Source organism: Pongo pygmaeus, chromosome 16 (genome assembly GCF_028885625.2).
Source record: "Pongo pygmaeus isolate AG05252 chromosome 16, NHGRI_mPonPyg2-v2.0_pri, whole genome shotgun sequence".
Lineage (NCBI taxonomy): Eukaryota > Metazoa > Chordata > Mammalia > Primates > Hominidae > Pongo > Pongo pygmaeus.
The window spans coordinates 95,359,466-95,385,223 of NC_072389.2; the positions used below are offsets into that span (position 1 = coordinate 95,359,466).

At 44.3% G+C, this 25,758-nt stretch overlaps 1 protein-coding gene across 6 annotated transcripts in view; it reads left to right on the plus strand.

Moving 5' to 3' along the window:
- The window catches only part of WDR93 (WD repeat domain 93), a 56,596-nt gene that overhangs the window by 30,118 nt on the left and 720 nt on the right, over positions 1 to 25,758 (plus strand). For 4 of the 6 annotated variants that reach the window (XM_054450381.1, XM_054450383.1, XM_063652928.1 and 1 more), the window contains 10 exons: positions 1,368 to 1,406; positions 6,519 to 6,603; positions 11,646 to 11,817; positions 13,513 to 13,583; positions 14,166 to 14,252; positions 15,921 to 16,040; positions 17,490 to 17,703; positions 19,988 to 20,051; positions 22,091 to 22,247; positions 22,559 to 22,754. In XM_054450381.1, the coding sequence (XP_054306356.1) occupies positions 1,368 to 1,406; positions 6,519 to 6,603; positions 11,646 to 11,817; positions 13,513 to 13,583; positions 14,166 to 14,252; positions 15,921 to 16,040; positions 17,490 to 17,703; positions 19,988 to 20,051; positions 22,091 to 22,247; positions 22,559 to 22,754 (1,205 nt within the window). Of the gene's footprint in view, positions 1 to 1,367; positions 1,407 to 6,518; positions 6,604 to 11,645; positions 11,818 to 13,512; positions 13,584 to 14,165; positions 14,253 to 15,920; positions 16,041 to 17,489; positions 17,704 to 19,987; positions 20,052 to 22,090; positions 22,248 to 22,558; positions 22,755 to 24,985; positions 25,348 to 25,758 lie in introns of those variants that run through there. The other 2 variants (XM_054450384.2, XM_054450385.1) reach the window with 2 other exon arrangements.

The following is a 25,758-nucleotide window of genomic DNA, read 5'->3' on the forward strand; positions in this document are numbered from 1 at the left end:
TTTCAGTTTATTTATATATGATGACTGGGCCTTGTGCTGTTTTTTGTTTTTGTTTTTGTTTTTTGAGTCTCGCTCTGTCGCTCAGGCTGGAATGCAGTGGTGTGATCTCTGCTAACTGCAACCTCTGCCTCCCGGGTTCAAGCAATTCTCTTGCCTCAGCCTCCTGAGTATTGCCTCACCTCCTGGTGCACACCGCCATGCCCAGCTAATTTTTTTGTATTTTTAGTAGAGATGGGGTTTCACTGTGTTAGCCAGGATGGTCTCGATCTCCTGACCTCGTGATCTGCCCGCCTCGGCCTCCCAAAGTGCTGGGATTACAGGCATGAGCCACCGCACCCAGCCTGTGCTGTGTTTTTAAGATATAGTTGCTCAGTAAATATTAAGACTTAATTTGCTTATTTATACAGTGTATGCTTATTATTTTTACTTTTAAACCACCAACGTTAATATATTAATATTAACTGAGCATCCCTTTAAAATACATTGTATTGGGTGCTAAATAAATTAGTGAAATTATTAATATAGGAGACCAAGATTGAGAGTTACATTCACTGCTGAGCTCAAGTGGCTTTGAATAAATGCCTTTATGCCCAGTGAATATCTTCATAATGGAGTGTAGTCCTATGTCCCTGGGAAAGTTACTAGCCCAGAGATATTCCTCCTCTAAGCTATTACAGAATGTTATTATTTGTACCTATTTTTTAACGCTTCTCACATACTGCCTAGGTTTGTAGTTATCCTGTTATATATGAAAATCCTCTTGTCTTCAATGAATAATAAATTTCTAGATTGTTAAGACCATACCTTCTACTTTTTATCAACAAATTCCATAGTATCATACTTGGTACTCAAAAGATATATTTTTGTTTGGATTAATTTGTTATCCAAATAGGAAAAGCACCTTGAATGGGGTGGTTTCTCACCATAATTCACTTCTTTTCATACACTGAGAAGCAGCCAATGAATGCCAGTTACAGTGGTAGTTCTTTTACTATGAATTATATTTAGAGTTACTTAAATGTAATTCTCAACATCACCAATATGTTTTGCCAATCAGAAATATTTGCCTCAATTTAGATTCTTGTAATGGTGTTCTGACTGATCTCCTCAACTCTATTCATTCAGATTTCCTCTTGTTATTAACTATTTCCTGTTTCCCCACCTACCTTTTAAGATCCTGGAAAATAGGGATCATGTGTTGAAGTTCTGCAGGCCAGAGGCCCACACAAATACTGGCCCTCCATATCTATTGCATGAATTCACTCACAAGAGTAATTGAGGGGAAGAGAGAGCATGCCAGAAGATTAAAGGGGGTGGTAAACGTACATCAAACCTATTGTGAATTAATTTCTCATTTTTCTCCTCAGAACACCCTTGGTCCCATTTCTGCAGATCCTTTAGAAATGGTAAGAAACTTTAAAGAAAATCTCCAGAGAGACTTAAGTTTGCCTTTTAGAGATTTTTTTTAAATTATTAATTCTTTTTCTTTTTTTTTTTTTTTTTTGAGACAGAGTTTCATTCTTGTTGCTCTTGTTGCCCAGGCTGGAGTCCAATGGAGCGATCTTGGCTCATCGCAACCTCTGCCCCCCAGGTTCAAGTGATTCTCCTGCCTCAGCCTCCTGAGTGACTAGGATTACAGGCATGCACCACCACACCCGGCTATTTTTAGTACAGACAGGGTTTCTCCATGTTGGTCAGGCTGGTCTTGAACTCCTGACCTCAGGTGATCCGCCTGCCTTGGCCTCCCAAAGTGCTGAGATTATAGTCGTGAGTCACCGCACTGGGCCCAAGATTTTGATTTTTACTTGAAATTTACCTTAAATGTCAAATATGCTAATAAAATGTTCCACCTGGGCACTATTTTCAATTCTCAGTGACTTAATCTTGTGCCTCATATCCATTGAAGATGACCTCCCGTCCCTGAGAATAGTTGACCCAAGTCATTTGGCCAGACGTGGGTTTACCTGAAGTTAAGGGAGCTTAAATTTCAGGGCCCCTCACTTGGGCCCCTGGAAGGGGCCCTAGCAATGTGTTCATATGGTTATATATTTTTGTAAAATTAGCAAAGTAACATATTTTAACCATAATCACTTAATTCCACTACCTCTTCACTCTAGCTTTCCTCTGTCACAATTTCCTCCATATTAGATGGAATTACAGTGGCCATGGGCATTTTGTGTTCATAGTTCTGTCTTCTTTTTCTTAAAAGAGGGTCCCATGAATCCTGGATTTGCCTCTACCAAAATAACAGCCCAATTTACCAAGCCGAGTGACGTGGGGGTTTCGTGTTTGTTTTGGAATACCTTAGAGAACAGAGCAGTTTCCCAGGAGCTTCCTGGCTCTTCCTCTGAGATCAGGAACACACCATGTCTTCAGAAGGCATGGCTCTTGGAGGACTCAGGCGTGTCAGTAGAGCAGTGGTGAACTTCTGAAATGGAAGTCTCTCGCTAGAGCCCTTTCTTTTTTCCCTTTCAAAGTTACATTAGGCCAGGCAGGGTGGCTCATGTCTGTAATCCCAACACTTTGGGAGCCTAAGGCAGGAGGATCTCTTGAGCTCAGGAGTTTGAGACCAGCCTGGGCAACACGGCAAAACCTTGCCTCTACAAAAAATACAAAAAATGGCTGGGTGCAGTGGCTCACGCCTGTAATCCCAACACTTTGGGAGGCCGAGGCAGGCGGATCACGAGGTCAGGAGTTCGAGACCAGCCTGACCAACATGGTGAAACCCCATCTCACCTAAAAATACAAAAATTAGCCAGATGTGGTGGCGTGTGCCTGTAATCTCAGCTACTCAGGAGGCTGAGGCAGGAGAATCGCTTGAACCCAGGAGGCGGAGGTTGCAGTGAGCCAAGATTGCACCACTGCACTCCAGCCTGAGAGACAGCTGTCTAAAAAAAAAAAAAAAAAAAAAAAAAAATTAGCCGGATGTGGTGGCACATGGCTATGGTCCCAGCTACTCAAAAGACTGAGGGGGTGGATGGCTTGAGCCCTGGAGTAGAGGCTGCAGTGAGTCAAGATTGCACCACTGCACTCTAGCCTGGGCGACAGAGCAAGACCCTGTCTCACAAAAAATAATAAAAATAAAAATAGTTATACTATATTTCACATTATACAAATAATATATGAATATATCACTCTTGGAAAAGTCAAGGAATTCAGATAAACAGCCCTCTCCAGAGGTAATCACCATTATTAGCTTGATGTGTGTGTGTTTTTTTGTTTGCTTGTTTGTTTGTATTTTTAATAGAGACAGGGTTTCACTATGTTGGCCAGGCTGGTCTCGAACCCCTGACCTCAGGTGATCCACCCGCTTTGGCCTCCCAAAGTGCTGGGATTACAGGCATGAGCCACTGCGCCCAGCCCCAGTTGATGTGTGTTTTCTAGATCTTTAGTGTGTATTTACATTCTTACATTTATTTTGAAAAATATAGTTTTGTTTTATGGAATTTTTTTCTACATAAGTGGCATCATACTGTATATATTTTCTTATAAACTTGCATTTTTTTACTCATCAATTTTTTGGCACATTTTTTTCTTCTCTTTTTCTTTTTTCATTTTGAAACGGGCTCCCTCTGTCACTCAGGCTGGAATGCAATGGCATGATCATGGCTCACTGCAGCCTCAACCTCCTGGGCTCAAGCAATCCTCCCACCTCAGATTCCCAAATAGCTAAGACTACAGTTGTGTGCTGCTATGCTTGTCTAATTTTTAAAATTTTTTATAGAAAAATATGTTGCCCAGGCTGGGCATTATTTCTTCTTAAAATGTTAGGTAGACTTTACTAATGTGTGCATCTAGTCCTGGAGCTTTCTTTGTGGAACTACAAATTCAACTTCTTTAATAGATAAAGCACTTTCAGGTTATCTATTTCTTCTTGAGCAAGCTTTTGTACCTTGTGTCTTTCGAGTAATTTGTCCATTTTGTCTAAGTTGTCAAATTTATTGACTTAAAGGGGTTCATAACATTCCATTATTATCCCTTCATTGTCTTTAAAATTTATTGTGATGTCATCCCTCTCATTCTTGATATTGGTCATTTGTGTCTTCTCTCTTTTTTTCTTAATCAGTTTGGCTAAAGGTTTGTCAATTTTATTCATCTTCTCAAAAGAACAAGATTTTAGTTTCATATATTTTTCCCTATTGTTTTTCTGTTTTCTATCTCACTGATTTCATTTGTTTTTATTATTTCCTTTGTTTTGCTCACTTTGGGTTTAGTTTCCTCTTCTAATTTCTTTCTTTCTTTTTTTTTTTTTTTTTTTTGAGATGGAATCGCGCTCTGTCATCCAGGCTGGAGTGCACTGGCATGATCTTGGCTCACTGCAACCTCCGTTCCCAGGTTCAAGCAATTCTCTGCCTCAGCCTCCCGAGTAGCTGGGATTACAGGTGCCTGCCACCACGCCTGGCTAATTTTTATATTTTTAGTAGAGACGGGGGTCTCACCATCTTGGCCAGGGTGGTCTTGAACTCCTGACCTCGTGATCCACCTGCCTCGGCCTCCCAAAGTGTTGGGATTATAGGCCTGAGCACTGCACCCGGCTCCTCTTCTAGTTTCTTAAGTTAGAAGCTCAAATCATTGAGATCGTCTTTTCTGATACAGGCATTTAATGTTATACACTTGTATCTAAGTACTGCTTTAAAATTTGATTTTTTTATTTTCATTCATATCAAAGTACTTTAAAATTTGCTTTTGTATTTCTTCTTTGACTAGTAGGTTTTTATTTTTTTATTTTTGAGACGGAGTCTCATTCTGTTGCTCAGACTGGAGTGCAGTGGGGCAATCTTGGCTCACTGCAACCTCTGCCTCCTGGGTTCAAGCAATTCTCCTGCCTCAGCCTCCCAAGTAGCTGGGATTACAGGCGCATGTCACCATGCCCAGCTAATTTTTGTATTTTTAGTAGAGATGGGGTTTCACCATATTGGTCAGGCTGGTCTTGAACTCCTGACCTCGTGATCTGCCCGCCTCGACCTCCCAAAGTGCTGGGATTATAGGCATGAGCCACTGCGCCCAGCCGACTAGTAGATTTTTAGAAGTATGTTATTTAGTGTCCAAATATTGGAAATGTTACAGCTGGCTTTTTTTATGGGCTTCTCATAAAATCCGTTGTGATCAGAAAATCCATTGCGATCAGAAAACATACTTTATATATTTGAATCATTTTAAGTTTATTTAGATTTGTTTTATTCCCACAATGTGGATTATATTGGTAAGTGTTTATATGCACTTGAAAAGGATGTTTCAAGACCAATAAAGCTGTTATTGGTCAGGCTATTCAAGTCTTCTATCTCCTTCCTGTTTTTCCTTTTATATCCTTACTATATTCTTACTGATTTTGTTTCCTTATTCTGTACTTATTGAAAAAGGAGTCTCTAAGATTGTAGATTTATCTTTTTCTTCTTTCACTCTTACGAATTTTTGCTTCATGTATTTTGAAGCTTTGTAATTAGATGCTTAACAATTTGGAATGTTTTGTCTTCGGATGAATTGATTGTTTTGTCATTATTCACTGACCCTTTGATTCCTGATAATATTCTTTGTTCAGAATTCTTCTATGTCAAATACTAATATGGCCACCCAAGCTTCCTTTTGATTCATTTTAGCAAGATATAGCTTTTTCTGTACTTTTATTCTTAACATGTTTCATTATATTTAATATAACGAGTTTCTTCTTTTTCCCTATGGTTTCAGATAGTGTTTCATAAAATGAGTTTCTTGGCCACGTGTGGTGGCTCACACCTGTAATCCCATTACTTTGGGAGGCAGAAGCAGGAGGATCACATGAGCCCAGGAGTTCAAGATCATCCTGTGCAGCATGGCAAGACCTCGTCTCTGCAAAACTAAATTAGCCGGGTGTGGTAGTGCACACCTGTGATCCCAGCTATTCAGAAGGCTGAGGTGGGAGGATTGCTTAAGCTCAGGAGGTCGATCCTGCAGTGAGCTGTGGTTGTTCCACTACACTCTAGCCTAGGTGACAGAGCAAGATCCTGACACACACACACACACACACACACACACACACACACACACACACAAAGTTTCTTTTTGACCTCATATGGTTGGGTCTTGCCTTTCTAAAAAAATTGTTTCAAAGATGGACTCTTGCTATGTTGCCCAGGCTGGAATGCAGTGGCTATTCACAGGCACAATCCTAGCACATTGCCACCTCAAACTCCTGGCCTCAAGCGTTCTTCCCACTTCAGCCTCCAGAGTAGCTGGGACTACAAGTGTGTGTCACCATGCCCAGTAAGGGTCTAGCCTTTTTATAGAGTCTGACAATCTCTGCCTTTTCATTGGGGTTATTTAGACCATATACATTTAATGTGATTATTTATATGTTTGGGTTTAAATCTACAGTCTTGTTATTTATTTTATTTACTTTTACAATATTGCTATTTCTATTTGTCCTATCTCTTTTTCTTCTTTTTCCCCCTCTTTTCCATCTTCTTTTAAAATTAGTATTTTTAATTATTGTATTTCCTCTCTTCTCTTGGCTTATTAACTATGCCTTTTCCTTATTTTAGGATACAAATGCTTGTTTTAAAGGAGACATTAAATTGAGTCTTCCAGTTTACATAATGAAGATCAAACCACCTAAGCCTGTTACAGGTAAGTGTGATTCAAATCTCTCTCCTTTTGCCATTGGTTTATCTGTTCTTTCCTCCTTTCCCCACATATCTTATCTTTTCAACTTATTAGCAACAATATCAAAATTACAAACATAGTTATGAAGAGGAAATTTTTTTTTAAACTCATAAGCTCTGAGACATTAAAACAAAAAATGTAAGTAATGCATTTGTATTACAGTTAACTAACAGAATTGGAAGGTCAGGAGAGAAAGATATCTTTTCTGAATTGCCAGGTTGAGTTCATTTATTCCTACATTTCTGTGCTAATTCATTTGACTGCTAGTTGTAATACATTCATTCCTACATTCTTGTATTAATTTATTCATTATTATTTGCTGAATGCCCATAATGCACCAAGCACAAAGATGAGCAAAACACCTCTCCTCTCCTGCACTCTAGAAGTTGATAGTCTACTAAGGGAGAATGACAAGAAACCACCATAGTAGGATGTGATAAGTACAGCAATGGGGACCATCAAGGGCCGTGAAAACTCAGGGTAAGAAGCGACTGACTTGCTAGGGAGTAAGGGACATTTGGGCACAGTTTCAAAGAAAGGGACTTGGTCAAGAGGAGCAGAGAGGCTAGCTATTGTTGGCAGCAAATACAGAGGATATCCTCTCAGCATTCACACATGATCACAAAGACATATCTATAAGAGTGTTCACCCCTGGTGGACTAGTAGTTACGATTAAAAAAAAAAAAACCCAGAAGAATGTTCACGGTAGCATTATGTACAGAGGTGAATAATTGGTTAAATAAAATCTGGGCCATGTGTGGTGGCTCATGCCTATAATCCTAGCACTTTGGGAGGCCAAGGTGGGTGGATTGCTTGAGCTCAGGAGTTCAAGACCAGCTTGGGGAACATGGCAAAACCCCGCCTCCACAAAAAATACAAAAATTAGGCAGAGTGGCATGCACCTGTAGTCCCAACTACTTGGGAGGCTAAGGCAGGAGAATCGCTTGAGCCCAGGAAGCAGAGGTTGCAGTGAGCTGAGATTGTGCCATTGCACTCCAGTCTGGGAGATGGGAGTGAAACCCCGTCATAAATAAATAAATAAATAAATAAATAAATAAATAAATAAAATCTGGTACACTCATACAAAAGAATACTTTGCAACCATTAAAAAAAAAAAAGAGAGGCCAAGTGTGGTGGCTTAGGCCTGTAACCCTAGTACTTTGAGAGGCCAAAGGAGGAGGATCACTTGAGCCTAGGAGGTTGAGGCTGTAGTGAGCTATGATCACACCACTACACTCCAGCCTGGTGACAGAACAAGACCCTGGTTCAAAATCAAGAACAACCCCCCGAAAAGGGAAATGCCAAAGGCAAAGAATAGACAATTTTCTCTTGTAAAAGAATGTGGTGGTCAGACTTGCTCTATCAATATTTATTATAAAGCTGCAGTTATTAAGATAAAAAATAGATAAGTGAATAATAGAAATGTAGATGAAATATAGAAATATAGATAGATAGAAATAGCAGATAGAAAAATAGAGGAAAAATAGGTGAATGAAACAGGATAGAGAAACCAAAATAGACCCAGGCATAAATGGACACTTGATGCATTACAGAGGCAGCACTACGGAGCACTGGAGAAAGGGTGGTCATTTCAATAAGTGGTGGTGGTTGTTTATGTGGAGACAAAAATAAAACTTAACCCCTGCCTCATGCCATATGCAAAACTAAATTCCAGATGAACTGTAGAAGTAAATACATGAAAGGCAAAGCAGTAAAGCTTTTAGAAAATAAATATACTCTTCAGGCCCGGTGCAGTGGCTTATGTCTGTAATCCCAGCACTTTGGGAGGTCGAGGCAAGTGGATCACTTGAAGCTAGGAGTTCAAGACCAGCCTGGCCAACATGGCAAAACCCCATCTGTACTAGAAATACCAAAAAAAAAAAAAAAAGAAAGAAAGAAATAGCTGGGCGTGGTGGTGTGCACCTGTAGTCCCAGCACTTTGGGAGGCCAAGGCAGGCAGATTGCTTGTGAGCTCAGGAGTTTGAGACCATCCTGGGCAACATGGAGAAACCCCATCTCCACAAAAAAAATACAAAAATTAGCTAGGCATGGTGGCGTGTTCCTGTAGTCCCAGCTACTTGGGAGGTTAAAGCGGGAGAATTGCTTGAACCTGGGAGGCAGAGGTTGCAGTGAGCTGAAATCACGCCATTGCACTCCTGCCTGGGCAACACAGCGAGCGAGACCCTGTCTCAAAAAAAAGAAAAAGAAAATAATATAAACAATGACTTTATCACCTCTGGGTAGGGAAAGACTTTTCAAATAAGACACAAAAAGTACTTACAATTTTTAAAAATTGAATAAATTTGACTACATTAAAATTAGGAATTTCAGATCATTCAAAGACATCATTAAGAGGATGAAAGATCAGGCCACATAGAGGTAGAAGTTATTTGCAAAACACATAAAACCCACTAATGGTTCATGTCCAGAATATATGAAGAATTACTACAGATTCTTAAGAAAAAGAGAGATAATTCAGTGCAAAACAGGCAAGAGTATTGCACAGGCTATTCACAAAAAAAAAGATTATTTAAATGACCAATAAACATGAAAAGGTGCTCACCATCATTAGTCTGCAGGAAAGTGCAAATTAAAATCACAGTGAAGTAGCGAAACACATTCACTAGGATGGGTAAAATTAAAAAGACTGACCACACCAAGTGATGGTGAAGATGTGGAACAATCAGTACTCCCATACATTGCATTTAGCAATGAAAACTGGTACAACCACTTTGGAAAATGTGTTTGGTATTATCTAGTAAAGCTGACAATAATTTGTATCCTATGACACAGTATTTACACTGCTAGATGATAGGGTGACCAACCATACCAGTTTGCCTGATGGAGGGGTTTCCTGGGATGTGAGACTTTTCAGTGCTAAAACTAGGAAACTCCTAAGCAAGCCATTTTGAGTTAGTCACCCTACTTCTAGGAATGTACCCATAGATTTGCAAGCAAGTGTGTTCCAGGAAACATGTGCATGAATGGTAATAGTGACATGATTTTTAATAGACCCAAACACAAAGCAACTAAATGTTCATCAGTAGTAGAACAGATAAATTGTACTATATTTATTCAATGGAATACTATACAGCAATGAAAAATGAACAAACTGCAGCTACACACAGCCAAATGGATAAATCTCATGAACAATATTGAGCAAAAGAGGGCAGCCATAGAGTTAACACTGCATGGTTCCCCTTACGTACAGTTTAGAATCAGGCAAAATGAAACTATGGTGTTGAGGATGCATGTTTAGGTGATAAAAGCATAAATAAATGCAATGAAGTGGCTACCATAAAAGTCAGGAGAGTGGTTGCCACTCTTCCCAGAGAATTGTGATTAGGAAGGGGCCCCTGGGAAGCTTCTAGTGAGATGGCAATGTTCTATTTCTTTTTTTTTCATTTTTCTTTTTTTCTTTTTTCTTTTTTTTTTTTTTTTTTGAGACAGGGTCTGCCTCTGTCGCCCAGGCTGGAGTGCAGTGGCACAATCTCGACTCACTGTGACCTCTGCTTCCCAAGCAATCCTCCCACCTCAGCCTCCCAAGTAGCTGGGACTACAGGAACGTGCCATCAGGCCTGGCTAATTTTTGTATTTTTTGTAGAGATGGGATTTTGCCATGTTGCCCGGCTGGTCTCAAACTCCGGGGCTCAAGCGATCCTCCTGCCTCGGCCTTCCAAAGTGCTGGGATTACAGGCATGAGCCACCGCAGCCAGCCGATGTTCTATTTCTTGACCTGAGTAGATGATACCAGAGGTTTGCTTTATAATAACTCATTAAGGTATATTAAGGTATATATTTTATGCTCTTTTCAGAATGTATGTTACACTTCACAATAAGAAAAAGGTTTAATAACTAAAGATAAGCAACAATGAAGAGGATCTATAGTACTAATATGAAATAATCTCCAAAATATTTTAGTAAGTGAAAATACAAGGGGAATAATGTATAATAGCAATTCTCAAACTTTAGCTGCATCAGACTCATTTGGAGAACTCATTAAAACCCAGATTGTTTGCCTATACTGCCAGCTACTCAAGAAGCTGAGATGGAAGGATTGCTTGAACCAAGGAGTTCAAGCCTAGCCTAGGCAATATAACACAACCCCCATCTCAAAAAACAACCCAGATTGCTGGGCCCCACCACAGAGTTTCTTCTATTCCAGTGGTCTGGGGTGGGCCCTGAGAATCTGTATTTTTAACAAGTTCCCAGGTGACTCTGCCACTGCTGATCTGGTGTCATCCTTTGAGAACTAGTGTATCATATGATATTATGTGTTTATAAAACTGGTGTCTCCCTCTAGAAAATTATGCAATTGTCTCTGATGAAGCAGTCAAGGGCACTGTGGAATCTCCTGGGCAACTTGAGGGACCCAGGCACCTTCCAAAGTGAACAGAATTCTGAAACTCAGGGTGCAAATCCAGAAAACAAGTCATCCAGTTTTACTGTGGATTTAGGAACAGATGAAAAAGAAGGAAATGAAAGGTTATTGGGAAGAGAACTAGTAAGAAAAGTGACTGACAAAGTTTTTTTAAAGGAAGATAATTGGGTAAATGTTGGCATAAGAACAGACTGAGGCTGCCTAATTATGTGAGTCTTCATCAGTGGCTGAAAAGTGATGGTAACTGGCAGATTTGGGGCCTTCCTCAGCTGGGGAGACAGGGACAGTGATCTAAAGTCTCTAGTGGCATTGTGAACATTTCCCTGCCCCACCGCCCCCCACACCCCGGCCTTTGCAAATATTCTGTAATCCAAAAGCAGAGAGAATGATGTTGGGATGAAGATATAGAAGAAGGAGGACAGCAGCTCCTCTCTGCCTGGGCTCTGTGAGCTGGTGGGATCCAGGAGAGGCCGGGAGAAGACTGAATACAGACCAACTGCAGAGCAAGAATGGATTTCTGAGGCTGAGGGATTCTGCAGGAAGCTGGGAAGTCTGGAGGAAGTAGGGGAAAATCAGGAGGGGGAATTCAGATGGCTTGACTAATTCTGTAATATTTTCAACCCAGGCACCACATTCAAAAGCCCCCTGGAAGTCTTTGCAAAGATCAAGGACTGCTACGGACTGGGCTCCGGGCAGAATCATTTCATCAAGGACAGTCAGTGGGAGCAGCAAGCTGAGATCTTCAATGCTTCCTACAAGAAGTATCTAGATGGGGAGTGGGAAGAGGAGCCACTCAGGTGAGCCCCCTAATCCTGGGAAAGCCAGGGAGCCTCCCCAGGCTTCTGCTGTCTTGGCACACACAGGAATCAACCCAGGGACCTGAATTAATCTGAGATCTAAAAGCTCTTTCTGGGGCCGGGACAGTGGCTCACACCTGTAATCCCTACACTTTGGGAGGCCGAGGCAGGAGGATCATTTGAGCCCCCAAATCTGAGACCAGCCTGGGCCACATGTCGAGACCTTACTCTAAAATAAATAAGCTCTTTCCGGTTTGGGAGAATTTTGAGAGAACATCAGCAGATATTTTGAAATGTTGTATGGAGATTGTTACTATATAGTTAGAACAAAGGCTGATAATATGGAGTTAAAAGAAGAAACAGATATCTATAGAAATTAGAAATATAATTTATTTCAGTTTTATATATGACATCTCTTTAAAAATTTTTTTTTCTTTTTAAAATTTTTTTTCTAGTTATCTAAAAGCACAGAGGCCGGGCACGCTGGCTCAGGCCTGTAATCCCAGCACTTTGAGAGTCTGAGGCATGCGGATTACCTGAGGCCAGGAGTTTGAGACCAGCCTGGTCAACATCGTGAAACTGTCTCTACTAAAAATACAACAATTAGCCGGGCATGGTGGTGGGCACCTGTAATTCCAGCTACTCAGGAGGCTGAGGCAGGAGAATCACTGGAACCCAGAAGATGGAGGCTGCAGTGAGCCAAGATCATGCCACTGCACTCCAGCCTGGACAGAGATAGACTCTGTCTTAAAAAATAATAATTAAAAAAAATAATAAAAAACACAAAAGATCCTAAAGACAAATAAAGTTACCACTACTAAAATTTTTCTCCATTTCCTTCCTGCCTTTCTAAATGTAATGTAGCATAGGTATATACTTATTATAATATATGACTTTCCCATCTGGGTGAGCAGTTAGGTCTCATTAGCTCCAAGTTGTGTTGGAGAGCCCCAGTCTTTGAAGTATCACTGAGGGAGCTGGTTTTAGGAATTAGGTCTCCTCACAGCTACTGTGGATCTCAGGAATGTTCTTGTTCTCACATGGGAAGTGAAATCTCTCGTGCTGTCAAGTGGACCTTAAATTTTCTTACTTCAGGACACAAAGTCCTAAGGCTGATCCCTGACAACAGCTTCCTGTTACTGTCTGGAACCATGTCAAGATTCAGTGGTATGCCGGGGCTGGCTCCTACTGCATAGTGAGATAATTAGGGTTTTGCAAGCCAGTTGTTAAACCACTGTTAGTTGTCCATTGTGGGAGCATTTACACCATGAAAATCTGCAAACCCTACAAATTGGGGCCTCTTTTATTTAAGAGACCCAGTTTATCAGCACGACACTGGCCGTATTGCCCCTGGGATAGGAGAACATCTATGTAGATCACCCAAGTCTGCTCTTTAAGGAGATCTTCCCCAAAACAGAAGTGGCTCTCCAAAAGACAGCTCTCTCTGGCAAGAGCTCTGCACACCACACTGGCCTAGGAGTGATTCCCAGCTCCACCCAACCTGTCCTCACCAGCATCCAAGGTCAGCGCATCCCACCAGGACCAGCACCTAGAATGTGATTTGCTTCATGGCCTTCTTACCCCTGGGAAGGTCCATTCTAACTATCTATTCTGGTTTTAGGACCAAGACTCTGCCAGCAGCTCTCCTTGCCAGGGAGTCTACATGGCTCTGACTCGTGTCTCTTTCTTTCCCAGTACAGCCACCTTCTATTTCCTTCTTCCTAGCTGCCTATTTGCAATGCCAACGGAAGTCAAGGGCCCCTCAGGTAAATGAACATGAAGTGGGTGGTTGTCCTAGCAAGGGGTCACCTTGGGGAAACCCCTCAGCAAGCCCTCACAGAGATGTTCCCCAACAAACCTCGCATGGTAGGAGGGAAGGAAGAGGGGAGTTCGGTTGCCAGCTGTAGCCTGTCAGTTTCTGTTTGCATCTGTGGCCCCTGAGCACAGGTTCCCTGATCACAAAGGCTGGCACTGCCTTCAGGGAGTGGTTGCCATAGGAGAAAGCATGAGCCCACATCCACCGGGCTGCTTCTGGATATGAGTTTGTCTTGTAGAAGATGTTACTTAAAACACTGAGAGTGAATTTTCTAGATGTGAAAGCGGCCAAGGGGAGTTGAGACTGTCCTCCCTATCCAAGAAGGCGAGTGGGCCCCAGGAACAGTCCTCACAGGGCTGCCCAGTCCCTCTCTTGGGAAACTCACCCTTCTCTTGGGTGCTGCCCATTAAAACAAACCACTTCAGACTTCAAACCAGCTTCCTCTTGGGCAAACACCTTCTGTGCAAACCAAAGGCCACCCAGATTTCTTATGTAACACCCATTTTCTCTCTCTCTTTTTTTTTTTCCCCAGGAATGGCCTGTGTCCTTGGTATACACTGGACCAGAAGTCACAATTTCTTCCTATATTCACTAAACCGAACTCTAAAGGATAAAACTGGTACTTGACTGCTGAGATGGGAGTCGCCTAAGCTCAGGACTTGCAGACATGTCCTTCTCCAGCTTAGCTGAGAGCATGTGACTGACGTACATCAAGTGTCACTTTAGGGACCAGATCTAGGCAGGCAGTAGGGGGTTTGGTGGGTATAGTGTGACCCCAAGAATCTGTCTCTGAAATGTCATGTTCCTTAAAGACAACAGGTCAATAGGGACAAAGTTGACAGTCAGGTCCACAGGGCTCCTTAAGCAGCTAAGGTAAAAAGAGAGTAGGCTTGGCTGGGCATGGTGGCTCACGCCTATAATCCCAGCACTTTGGGAGGCCGAGGCGAGTGGATCACCTGAGGTCAGGAGTTTGAGACCAGCCTGGCCAACATGGTGAAACCCCATCTCTACTAAAAATACAAAAATTAGCCGGATATGGTGGCACACACCTGTAATCTCAGCTACTCAGGAGTCTGAGGCAGGAGAATCACATGAACCCGGGAGGCAGAGGTTGCAGTGAGCCAAGATCACACCACTGCACTCCAGCCTGGGTGACAGAGCGAGACTATCTCAAAAAAAAAAAAAAAAGAGAGAGAGAGAGAAAGTAGGCTTGGAATCAGAAGGTCAGTGCTAATCCTAGCCCAGCTGTCTGCAAACCATGTAGTCTCAGGCCAGTCGCTTCACACCCCAACCCACTTTTCATGCAAAACATAGAGCTAATTAATTACACCATTGTTGTCTAATGCATGCGTTTGTTGAAAATAGCAAAATCCAGAGAGTTTCTGTATGTGAAAGCTCTTCGAAATTGAAACGCTCTAAGGAAATATACGTTGTTGTTGTTTTACAAATTTATGGAGGTGACCAGGCGTGGTGGCTCACGCCTGTAATCCCAGCACTTTGGGAGGCAGAGGCAGGTGGATCTCTTGAACCCAGGAGTTTGAAACCAGTCTGGGCAACATAGCAAGACCGTTTCTACAAAAAATAGCCAAGCGTGGTGGCATGAGCCTGTAGTCCCAGCTACTCAGGAGGCTGGGCCAGGAGGATCACCTGAGCCCAGGAGGTTGAGGCTGCAGTAAGCCAAGATGGCACCACTGCACTCCAGCCTGGGTGACAGAGTGAGGCCCTGTCTTAAAAAAAAAAAAAAATTAATGGAAGCAGTTACATGAGCAAGTTTGCTTTGTGATAATTCCTTGAACAGTACACTTGTTATACTTTATATTACACTTCAAAAGTAACGTTAAAAAATTCACAAAGGAGGAGTTTCTTTTCTTCCATCCCTTTCCCAGGCAACCTGGCTTCTAATCTCCTTCTATACTGACTGTATGGCCTTGAGCAAGTCACTTCTCTGCCTCATCTATAAAATGGGGATATAATAAGACTACTTTATAGAACCCTTGTGAGAATGCAATGAAATTATGTATGTAAAGTGCCTAACACAGTATCTAGCATCTAGGACATACTCATTAAACATTAGCTGTAGAGTAATAATAGTGTAATATTATCTTATCATCCTAGGCAAGGAGAATAGCACTTCATAAAGAAAAGGAAGATGGTGAGTCCAGACAGGTGCTCCTGGTTCCCATTCCCTGAACAGGCAGACCAGTCTGAGTCACAGGTTGTCCAGGGAGAAGTGATGGGTAGGTGCAGAGTCTGGGGGGAACCAATTGAGTATTGTCCTTCCCCCTAGACCCCGAGGGTGTGTGGCCCTGTGCTGCGCCCATTGCAGTCTCTCAGCTCAGCTGCTGCTCCTCCTACCTGGTGCTGGCCTGCGAGGATGGTGTGCTCACGCTGTGGGACCTGGCCAAAGGTAAGCCCTCCCTGCCTCTCTACCTAGTACCTGGGTGGGACTCTGGGCAATGAGTCTGGGAGCTCTGGGATTCCCACAGGCCCTGGGCCTTCTGTTACCTCTGTGTTCTTAAAGTCACCTTGGGGAACTGGTCCTGCTCTCCTCTTATTCATTTATTCAACAAACATTTATTGGATATAATATGTGCTAATGCTTCCTACTGCCCATGTGTTTATTGAGTGACTTCTCTGAGCCTGGCACTGTACTAGGCTCTGGAAGTATGATCATTGCCTTCATTATTACACTCCAGTGACGAAGTATGTCTGGCACAGTATAGGTGATCATGGTGGCCTCAGCCTTCCTCCTCCTAGCCCCCAAGCTCTCTAAATAAGTGAGTCTTCTTCCCTGCTATTCTGCGTCATCCCCAGTCAGCAGGAACTCTATTGTATTGGAGCTAAGAGACCTATAAAGCAGTCAAAGCGACACCAGCAGCTATTCTGGGTGGGTGGCACTGTGGTGGAGTTCTAGGGTCCTGGGTCCAGCTTTGCAGATACAGAAATCAATGATATTGCTTCCTAAATTTGTCAGCCTCTAGGGAAGCAGCTCCCTCTAACCAGACTTTGTAAAAGGCCATTAATGACTCAGTGGTTTGCCATTTCGCAGTTGGAGATGTATTTTCCTAGAGAGTGGAGGTGGGCCACCTTCACTGGGCAGACCTCCTGGCAGGTGCAGAGCATCAGAGATAGTACCCTGTTTGTTGGGCAGCTTGTGATCAGACCAGGTAGCTGACTGTTCTCAGGGAGGCGTCTGTCAAGCTAGCAAATTGCCTTCCTCACTTGGCTATCACTTTCTGAAGAATGCAGTGTTTATTTCAACTTTGGAGGATATTTTCCCCACACACTGCTAAGATAAACACCACTAAAGATCCTCCTTTATTTTACTTATTGAACCAACAGCATTATTATAGAAGCAAAAGATATTTCAAGGAAAGAAGAATGACGATGATTTCATAAGCCCTTGACCAAAATAGCTTGTTTTCACTTTTTTCTGGATATTAAGTTCTTGTTGTTTGGCCACACACACACACACACACACACACACACACACTGCCTTTTCTGAAACAGCTGTGCCTCCCCCTGCCCATACGCCTTTCCATCCCACAGTCAGCTGCACCTCAGTCCCTGGCTGGGTCGTAGCTTCCTTCTGCTCCAGTGCTGACCCGGCCCTCCTCCATGCTCTTGCTTCTCCCCCTCCCCAGTTCCTCTCCAGACACAGCAGCATTCCCCTGCAGGGGGCTTTTCTCTCCTATTGGGCACTGAGTTTACTGGTTTGCTCTCACAGGGTGCTCATTGCTTGATTTTGCCTTCACATCCTACAAGTCCCTCACACACTTGCTGGTCACAGCCCCTGTGCCTATGGCCTCCTTCCCTACCCCCTTTTCTGACCGGCTTGTGTGATTACTTTCTCTAGGATTCCCTCTTGGGGTCGCTGCTCTTCCTCAGGGATGTTTCTGCCAAAGCATTCACTTCCTAAAATATTTCTTGGTCCACAAAGGACAGAATATGTATCCTGAAGGTCCAGTGAAATCCCAAATGAAATGTGTGGTGCTGTGCACAGACGCCTCCCTCCATCTGGTGGAGGCTGGCGGGATCCAAGGACCCACCATCAGTGTGCTTGTTGAGAGGTCAGTAGCTTGAGGGCGGGACGGGGTAAATAATCGGCCAGATTATTTTAATTGCTATTTAATAGTAAAATCTGACAGCCTCTCTGACTACAGTCCACCTTTTGTATAGTCATCACTCTCCTGGTGAGCTTCTGAAGATCACCAATGTCATATATATGTTACAATTTTTTCTAACAAAATTGTATGATGGCACAGATGACTTCTGCTATAGTTTGACTCTCCCCTCCAAAGTCCATGTGAAAACTCAATCCCCATTGTGGCAGTACTGTGAGGCGGGGCCTTTAGGAAATGATTGGATCATGAAGGCTCTTCCCACATGAATGGATTAACCCACTCATGCATTAATGGATTAATAGGTGAATGGATTAATGGGTATCATGGGAGTGGAAATGGTGGCTTTATAAGAAAAGGAAGAGATACCTGAGCTAGAACATGAGCACACTCAACTCCCTCACCATGTCACACCCTGTGCCGTCTTGGGACTCTCTAGAGAGTCCCCACCAGCAAGAAGGCTCTCACCAGCTGTGGACCCTTGGCCTTGGACTTCTCAGCCTCCAGAACTGTAAGAAACAAATGCCTTTTCTTTATACATTATCCAGTTTCAGGTATTCTGTTATAAGCAACAGAAAATGGATTAAGACAACATCCTTCCTGTCCCATATGGCCAAGAAGAGGCTCACTTCTCCCACAGTAACCTTCCATCAGTTTCTCCAGGGATCTCTCTCTCTTTTAAACATTTAAAAATACCTAATGCATGCAAATGAACCTGTATAATGTGTGTGTGTGTGTGCGTCCATGTGTGTATGTGTGTGTGTAATAAAGAATAATGAGATCAACTCCCCTGTACCCATTGGAAATCGATAATCTCCAGTTCCATTTGGGCTCCCTGCATGGCTCTCCCTCAGCAATCCTTCTTGCTCCACCCCAAACACCTTATTACCTAATGCTAAATAACAAACCACCCCAAAACTTAATGGTTTAAGAAAATATCAGTGTTTAGTCCTTGAGTCTGTAGGTCAGCAATTTGGACTGGACTCAGTCCATTTCTTCTACTGGTCTCACCTGGGCTCTCAAATGTGCCTTTAGGCAGCTTGCAGCTCTTCTAAGATAGCTTCACTCACACACCTGGCAGTTGGCAGGTTATTGGCCAGGGCACCTCGGTTTTCCTCATGGTCTCTCCTGCAGACTAGTACAGGCTCCCTCACATGGTAGTCTAAGGGCTCCTAGCAGCAGGAGAGGGCAACCCTAGCACACAAATGCTTTTCAAGCTTCTGCTCATGTTACATTTGCTAATGTCCCATTGGGCAAAGCACATCCCACATCCATGCCCACATTCAAGTAGTAGAAAAACAGACTCCATCTTTTGATGGGAGTCACTGCCAAATACAGCCAACTGCTTTTCAATCTACCACACCATTTTTCTAAATTCATCATTCCTTTGCTTTCCTTTAAGAATTAACCACATTTAGGCCAGGCACAGAGGGTCATACCTGTAATCCCAGCACTTTGGGAGGCCAAGGCGGGTGGACCACTTGAGCTCAGGAGTTCAAGACCAGCCTGGGTAACATAGTGAGACCCCCTTCTCTGTGAAAAGAAAAAAAATTATTAAAAAAAGAAAAAGAATTAACCACATTTGTATGACTGTATCTCTAAACAGTGTATTATTTAGCTTTGCATATTTAGGAAACTTATAAAGGGAACCATATTCTATATATTCTCCAACTTGTCTTCCTTCCTTTTTTCCTTCCTTTCCTCCCTCCCTCCCTTCTTCCTTCCATACTTCCTTCCTTCCTTCTTTCCTTCTTTCCTTCCATCCATCCTTCTTTCCTTTCTTTCTTTCTGTTTTGTTTGGTTTTGTTTGAGACAGGGTCTCACTCTGTGGCCCAGGCTGGTCTTGAACTCCTGGGCTCAAAGTGCTTGGCCCCCAAAGTGCTGGGATTACATGTGTGAGCCACTGCACCCAGCCTCCAACTTGTTTTTCAATGGTATTTATTCTGCATCCTGCTTTGCAACACTGTTCACAAGAGCCACATGTGTTGATGCATGTAGCTCCAGTTCTTTTATTTTCATTACTGTATTATATTTCATTGTATAATATACCACAATGACTTCAGCATCCTCCTAATAGATATTTGGATTGTTCTTAATTTTTTGCTACTATGAACAGCCTCCTCACATATTTCTTGATTTCTCTGAATTTTCCCAGGATATATGCCTAGAAGAGGATATCAAAACTTTTAAACTCTTAAAGTAGGAGAACGTCTGTATATTTTCTGTCCTATAGGCCTGTAAAGCACCTGGATAAAACCATCTGTGCAGTGGCCCCAGTCCCAGCCTTACCTGGCATGGTAGGTTCCCCATGCCTCTCTGTGAATGCCCCATGCCTGTCATTTCTCTTCTATGAATGTGTCATCTATCCTTTAGAAAATGCTTATTGAAGGCCTCTTATGTGTTAGGCACTGGAGTAGCTTTCGGGTTTACAAATAGAAAGAGAAAGAACCTGCCTTCATGGAGCACACAGCTCATTTGGGAAGACAGAGAAGTCACCAGGCAGCTGCCTTAGAACATGAGAAAGGCTGTGATAGGAATTTTTTAATGGATGCATGGAATAGAGAGAGGGGTCACCTAACTCAACCTGCAGAAGTTGGCAGCAGGGGAGGACTGTGTTTTCTGGAGGAGGTGACAGCTGAGCTGAGCCAAAGGAGTTGAGAAGGCAACACCATGGGGGCAAGAGAGCACCATGTGTCCCGGGCACTGCAGGAAGTCCCAGTACCTGCCACATGAGATTGCTGTGGAATGTGGAGAGGGAGGAGGCTGGGGCAGGGAGACAGGTGGGCCAGACCATGGAAGGTCCTGTACACTGGGCAGAAGGATACAGATGCGTCCCTGCATGGGATGGGGCTCAAAACAGAGAGGTCAGAGAATGGGAACAGCATATTTAGAGCAGGGATGGAGAGCTGAGAGATCTCAGTTTGGAGATGGACTCCACATTCTGGGCTACCTGTGGCTGTTGCTAAAGGAGAGAGAATCGTGAGCGGTTGATCCTCGCTTGCAGAGCTGATTCCCCAGTCCTTACAGGGCCCGCTGCAGGCCTGGAGAGAAAGTCTGTGATTCCTGGTGTGGCCCTGCAGAGGGTGAGGGGCCTACAGGACCCCGAGGGGAGGCTCCAAGAGAGCCCAGGGCTGAAAATGTAGATTCCATGCTCATCAGCCAGGTACAGTTAGTGAGAGGTGGTTGAAGTGGGGGGTACAGCAGGTTCCCCTAGTTAAAGAGAGGGAGTGAATAGAGAAGAGGTTCCCATGGGCACTACCATCACTTACAGGATCTGGAAAATGAGTTCACAAAGTGACCGAGAGGGGCCCCAGGGAAAACTGCATGGGGACAGTCCTGCAAGCAGAGAGGAGAGTCTGAAGAAAGTGAGAGCAGTGTCCTGTGCTGCAGAAAAACCAAGAACATGGTGGAGACGAGTGGCTGAGGCTGGGAGACAGACGCAGGAGGTGGGGGAGTGGACAGGGTGTGGAGAGACCCTTTTGTGTTGGGGAGGGGAAAGTGGTGTGGCAGCTGGAGGAGGATGTTGGGTCAAAGGGGGCTTTTTTTTTTTTTTTTTTTTTTTTGAAACGGAGTCTTGCTCTGTCGCTCAGGCTGGAGTGCAGTGGCGCAATCTCGGCTCACTGCAAGCTCTGCCTCCCGGGTTCACGCCATTCTTCTGCCTCAGCCTCCTGAGTAGCTGGGACTACAGGTGCCCGCTAGCACGCCGGGCTAATTTTTTGTATTCTTAGTAGAGACGGGGTTTCACAGTGTTAACCAGGATGGTCTCGATCTCCTGACCTCGTGATCTGCCCGCCTCGGCCTCCCAAAGTGCTGGGATTACAGGCGAGAGCCACCGCGCCCGGCCAAAGGGGACTTCCTAAGGATGGGGAGAGTTTAGTATGTTCACTGCAGAGGAAAGAGCCCAGGCAGGAGAGTGTCCCCAGCTCGGATCTCAGGCCAGGAGGGGCTGTTAGATTGAGCAAGGTCCCTGAGGCAGTGGGAAGGAAAGGCGTTGGGAGCACAGGTGAGAAACTGAATTTTGGCTACATGGAGGGTGAGCTCTTCAGCAGAGATGTGGAGAAACTGGAAGAAAGGCCGGGAAAAAGGGGAGGAGTGCATAGCCCTGGAGGAGACAGCATGTGGAGGAGGGTCTGTTGGCTGAGGGGGACCCCAGAGGAGTCAGCACACATGTGTGTGCAGGTCCCCAGAAGCCCTGGATGGATCCAGAGGCTGGGGCCCAAGAGGTTTTATGTCCAGCTGCTTCTCTGATTCCTTACTGGGGTGACCTCTACACTTGACCTTCCTGTGAGGGACAGAGTCCAGTAGAAGTCCCCCTCACCATCTCTTTGCTTCCCAGGTGCTCATCTTTTCCAAGAATGGCTCTGTGTGCCTTATGGATGTGGCCAAGCGTGAAATCATCTGTGCCTTTGCCCCCCCGGGAGCCTTTCCTCTGGAGGTCCCCTGGAAGCCAGTGTTTGCTGTGTCTCCAGACCATCCATGTTTCCTGCTCCGAGGTACAGAAAGGGACCAGGGCTGATGCCCACTGACCATTTCCCTGACTTAGTTTTCTCACAAACAGAGAGAGCCCCTCCGATCTCCTCCCCACTCTGTATCCCCCTCCACCATAGGCCAAAGGGTACCGCAGCTCAGTCCTCACAGGGCACTTCGATAAAATGCCAGCAGGGTCTTCTCTCTGAAGTCACAGCTCAACCCAGATGACCCAGCCTTTATAAGCAGAGAGGAGCCCCCACATGCTCACCTGGACCACAGAGTCCACTGAGAAAGCGATTGTTACACAGAACATGGTGTTCTTGTCTTGTCACAGGAGACTATTCACATGAAACTGAGTCCACTGACGATGCTGGAATCCAATATTCTGTTTTCTATTTTAATTTTGAGGCCTGCCCACTCCTGGAAAATATCTCAAAAAATTGCACCATTCCTCAAAGGGACTTGGATAACATGGCCTTCCCCCAAGCACTGCCACTGGAGAAAAGATGTGAGCGTTTCCTCCAGAAGAGGTAAAGAGCTCTGTGTCTTCACCCCCTCCCACATCTGAGGTTGTCTCTGGATTGAGGGATAATGGAGTTTGTTTGTGGTAAATCCTTTCAGCATTGAAATTTCCCCTGGCTGGGTGTGGTGGCTCACACCTGTAATCCCAGCACTTTGGGAGTCCAAGGCAGGCGGATCACCTGAGGTCAGGAGTTCGAGACCAGCCTGGTCAACATGGTGAAACCCCGTCTCTATTAAAAATACAGAAATTAGCTGGGCATGGTGGCACACGCCTGTAATCCCAGCTACTCGGGAGGCTGAGGCAGGAGAATTGCTTGAACCCGGGAGGCAGAGGTTGCAGTGAGCCAAGATCGCACCACTGCACTCCAGCCTAGGTGACAGAGCAAGACTCTGTCTCAAAAAAAAAAAGAAAAAAGAAATTTCCCCTAAGTGAAGGGTTCTACCCCGTGATAGCCCATGAGATACACTCCACTTCACATGTGGATTGGCAGGAAAAGAGTCATTAATTCAGGCTGGGAGAAAAGAAGGGCTTCCAGTTGGTGTTTTCTTCCTGTCAAGATCATCTTTTTAACTTTCTCAATTCCCTCTTAAAAGTATGTTTAGGCCAGCCGTGGTGGCTCACGACGGTAATCTCAGCACTTTGGGAGGCCGAGGCAGGCAGATTGCTTGAGCTCAGGAGTTCGAGACCAGCCTGGCCAACATGGCGAAACCCCATCTCTACAAAAAACACACAAAATTAGCTGGGCGTGGTGGCACATGCCTTTTGTCCCAGCTACTCTGGAGGCTGAGCGGGGAGAATCACTTGAACCTGGGAAGCAGAGGTTGCAGTGAGCCAAGATCGTGCCATTGCACTCCAGCCTGGGTGAGAGTCAGACCCTGCCTTAAAAAAAAAAAAAAAAAGTATGTTTGGATTATTAGACACAATCATTAAGATGGGATTGGCAAACTATGACCTGTGGGCCATATCCAGTCCACTGCCTGGTTTTGTAAATAAGGTTTTATTTGAACACAGCCGTGCCCATTTGTTTATGTATTATCTATGGCTACTGTATGCTATGGCAGGATTGAAGGCTGCGAAGGAGATAGCATGACCTATAAAGTCTAAATTATTTACATTCTGGGCGTTTACAGAAAATGTTTGCCAACCCATGATCTAAGACCCCTTTCTTTTACCCATCATTCAGATAAACTGTTATGCATGCGTTTCTCCTCTTCCCCTTCCTCTTTCCACTCTCCCTAATCCTGCAAGCACCGTTTTCTTGCCCTCCTTTCTGCTATCAAAGCATAAGGAACAGTACTCAGGCCATTCTGGAGAAATAGGTGTCTCTTCTAATCCATCTCACAACAAATTTCTGGGGATTTGCAAATCCTTGTTGATGATTCCTTTTTGTGATGTGACCACACATTTTGGGTGGATTGGGGTCATCAGTGGATTCCTGGATCCTCGTCCCAGGCCTGCCACTACAGAACTAGGTGGCTCTGGCAGGCTCCTTTCCTTCCAGGGCCTAGATGTTCCTTTGTATGTAACGTGACCTCTGAGATTCTGCGATGTCTCCAATCACGATAATGTCTCTCCACGACTGTTTCCCCCTTTCTCTGTGTAGACTCTTTACTCAGGGAGGATTGAAGTAGAATGGTTAAGATATGCAGGTCTGGAGCCAAACAGACCTGAGTTTGATTCTGACACTACCACTTACAATGAGACCTTGGGCGAGTTACTTAGCCTCTCAGAGGCTCAGTTTTAAAAAACATATATTGTGCACCTGTGAGATGCCAGGCTGTGTTCTGACCATTTTAATGATGCCTGATTTATTTGGGCTTAAGGTATTAAGTGGGATGATACATGGAAAGTACCAGGCACACAGTGGTTGCTCAGTAAATGGTAGGTATGACCACGATGATGGCTCCCTGCTAATCCAAGTTGATGTCTGGGAAAATTCTAAACATCGCCACTAGGTGGCACCATAGCTCCTCTCCGCTTCCTAGTTCATACCTGCACTTAACGGGCGTTCAAGTCCTTCCTGCGTTGTAGTGGGTCGCTGGGAGGCTCTGGGTACCTCCTGGAGGGAAATGTGCCTATTCTTCAGGAGACGAATACGGTCTCATGAGTCTCTGGAGAGAGACAATGAAGAAGGCGATGGTTGACATTGGCCCTCTCTAAAGGTCCACCAAGAATGTTCAGCTATTCTTCACAGGGAGGGTTTTTTTTTTGAAACGGAGTTTCGCTCTTGTCACCCAGGCTGAAGTGCACTGACACGATCTCGGCTCACTTGAGGCCAGGAGTTCAAGATTAGCCTGAGCAACACAGTGTGACCCCATCTTTACATCTACATCTATAAATAAAAAATTAATTAATAAATTAATTAAAATCTTATCTCCACATAGATGGAGAGCCTCAAAACAAATCAAAGCTATGGTCATTGTCTTTCTCCCCCAGAGTACTCCTCTTCCTGTTTGCCTAAGCATTTTAACATCATTCACTTGCACCTCCTTCCCCACCACAACCCCATTGACAGCCCCCTCCACCCTGCTAAGCGTGCCCGTCTCTGTGTGCACCGTGAGGGGTGAATCTTGGGCTTCTCTGATTTTTCCGTGGTGAACATGCACTTATTTTTTTTTTTAAACAACTCTTACTTTTCTTTTTTGAGATGGAGTTTTGCTCTTGTTGCCCAGGCTGGAGTGCAGTGGTGCTATCTTGGCTCACCGCAACCTCCACCTCCCATATTCAAGCGATTCTCCTGCCTCAGCCTCCTGAGTAGCTGGGATTACAGGCACGTGCCACCACACCTGGCAAGTTTTGTATTTTTAATAGAGACGGCGTTTCTCCCGGTTGGCCAGGCTGGTCTAAAACTCCCAAACTCAGGTGATCCGCCTGCCTTGGCCTCCCAAAGTGCTGGGATTACAGGCGTGAGCCACCGCGCCTGGCCAACAACTCTTACTTTTTAAAAGACCCAACTCAAACTGTCTTTATAAAAGTTGGAATCATACAGTGTGTCTTTTTGTGACTGGCAT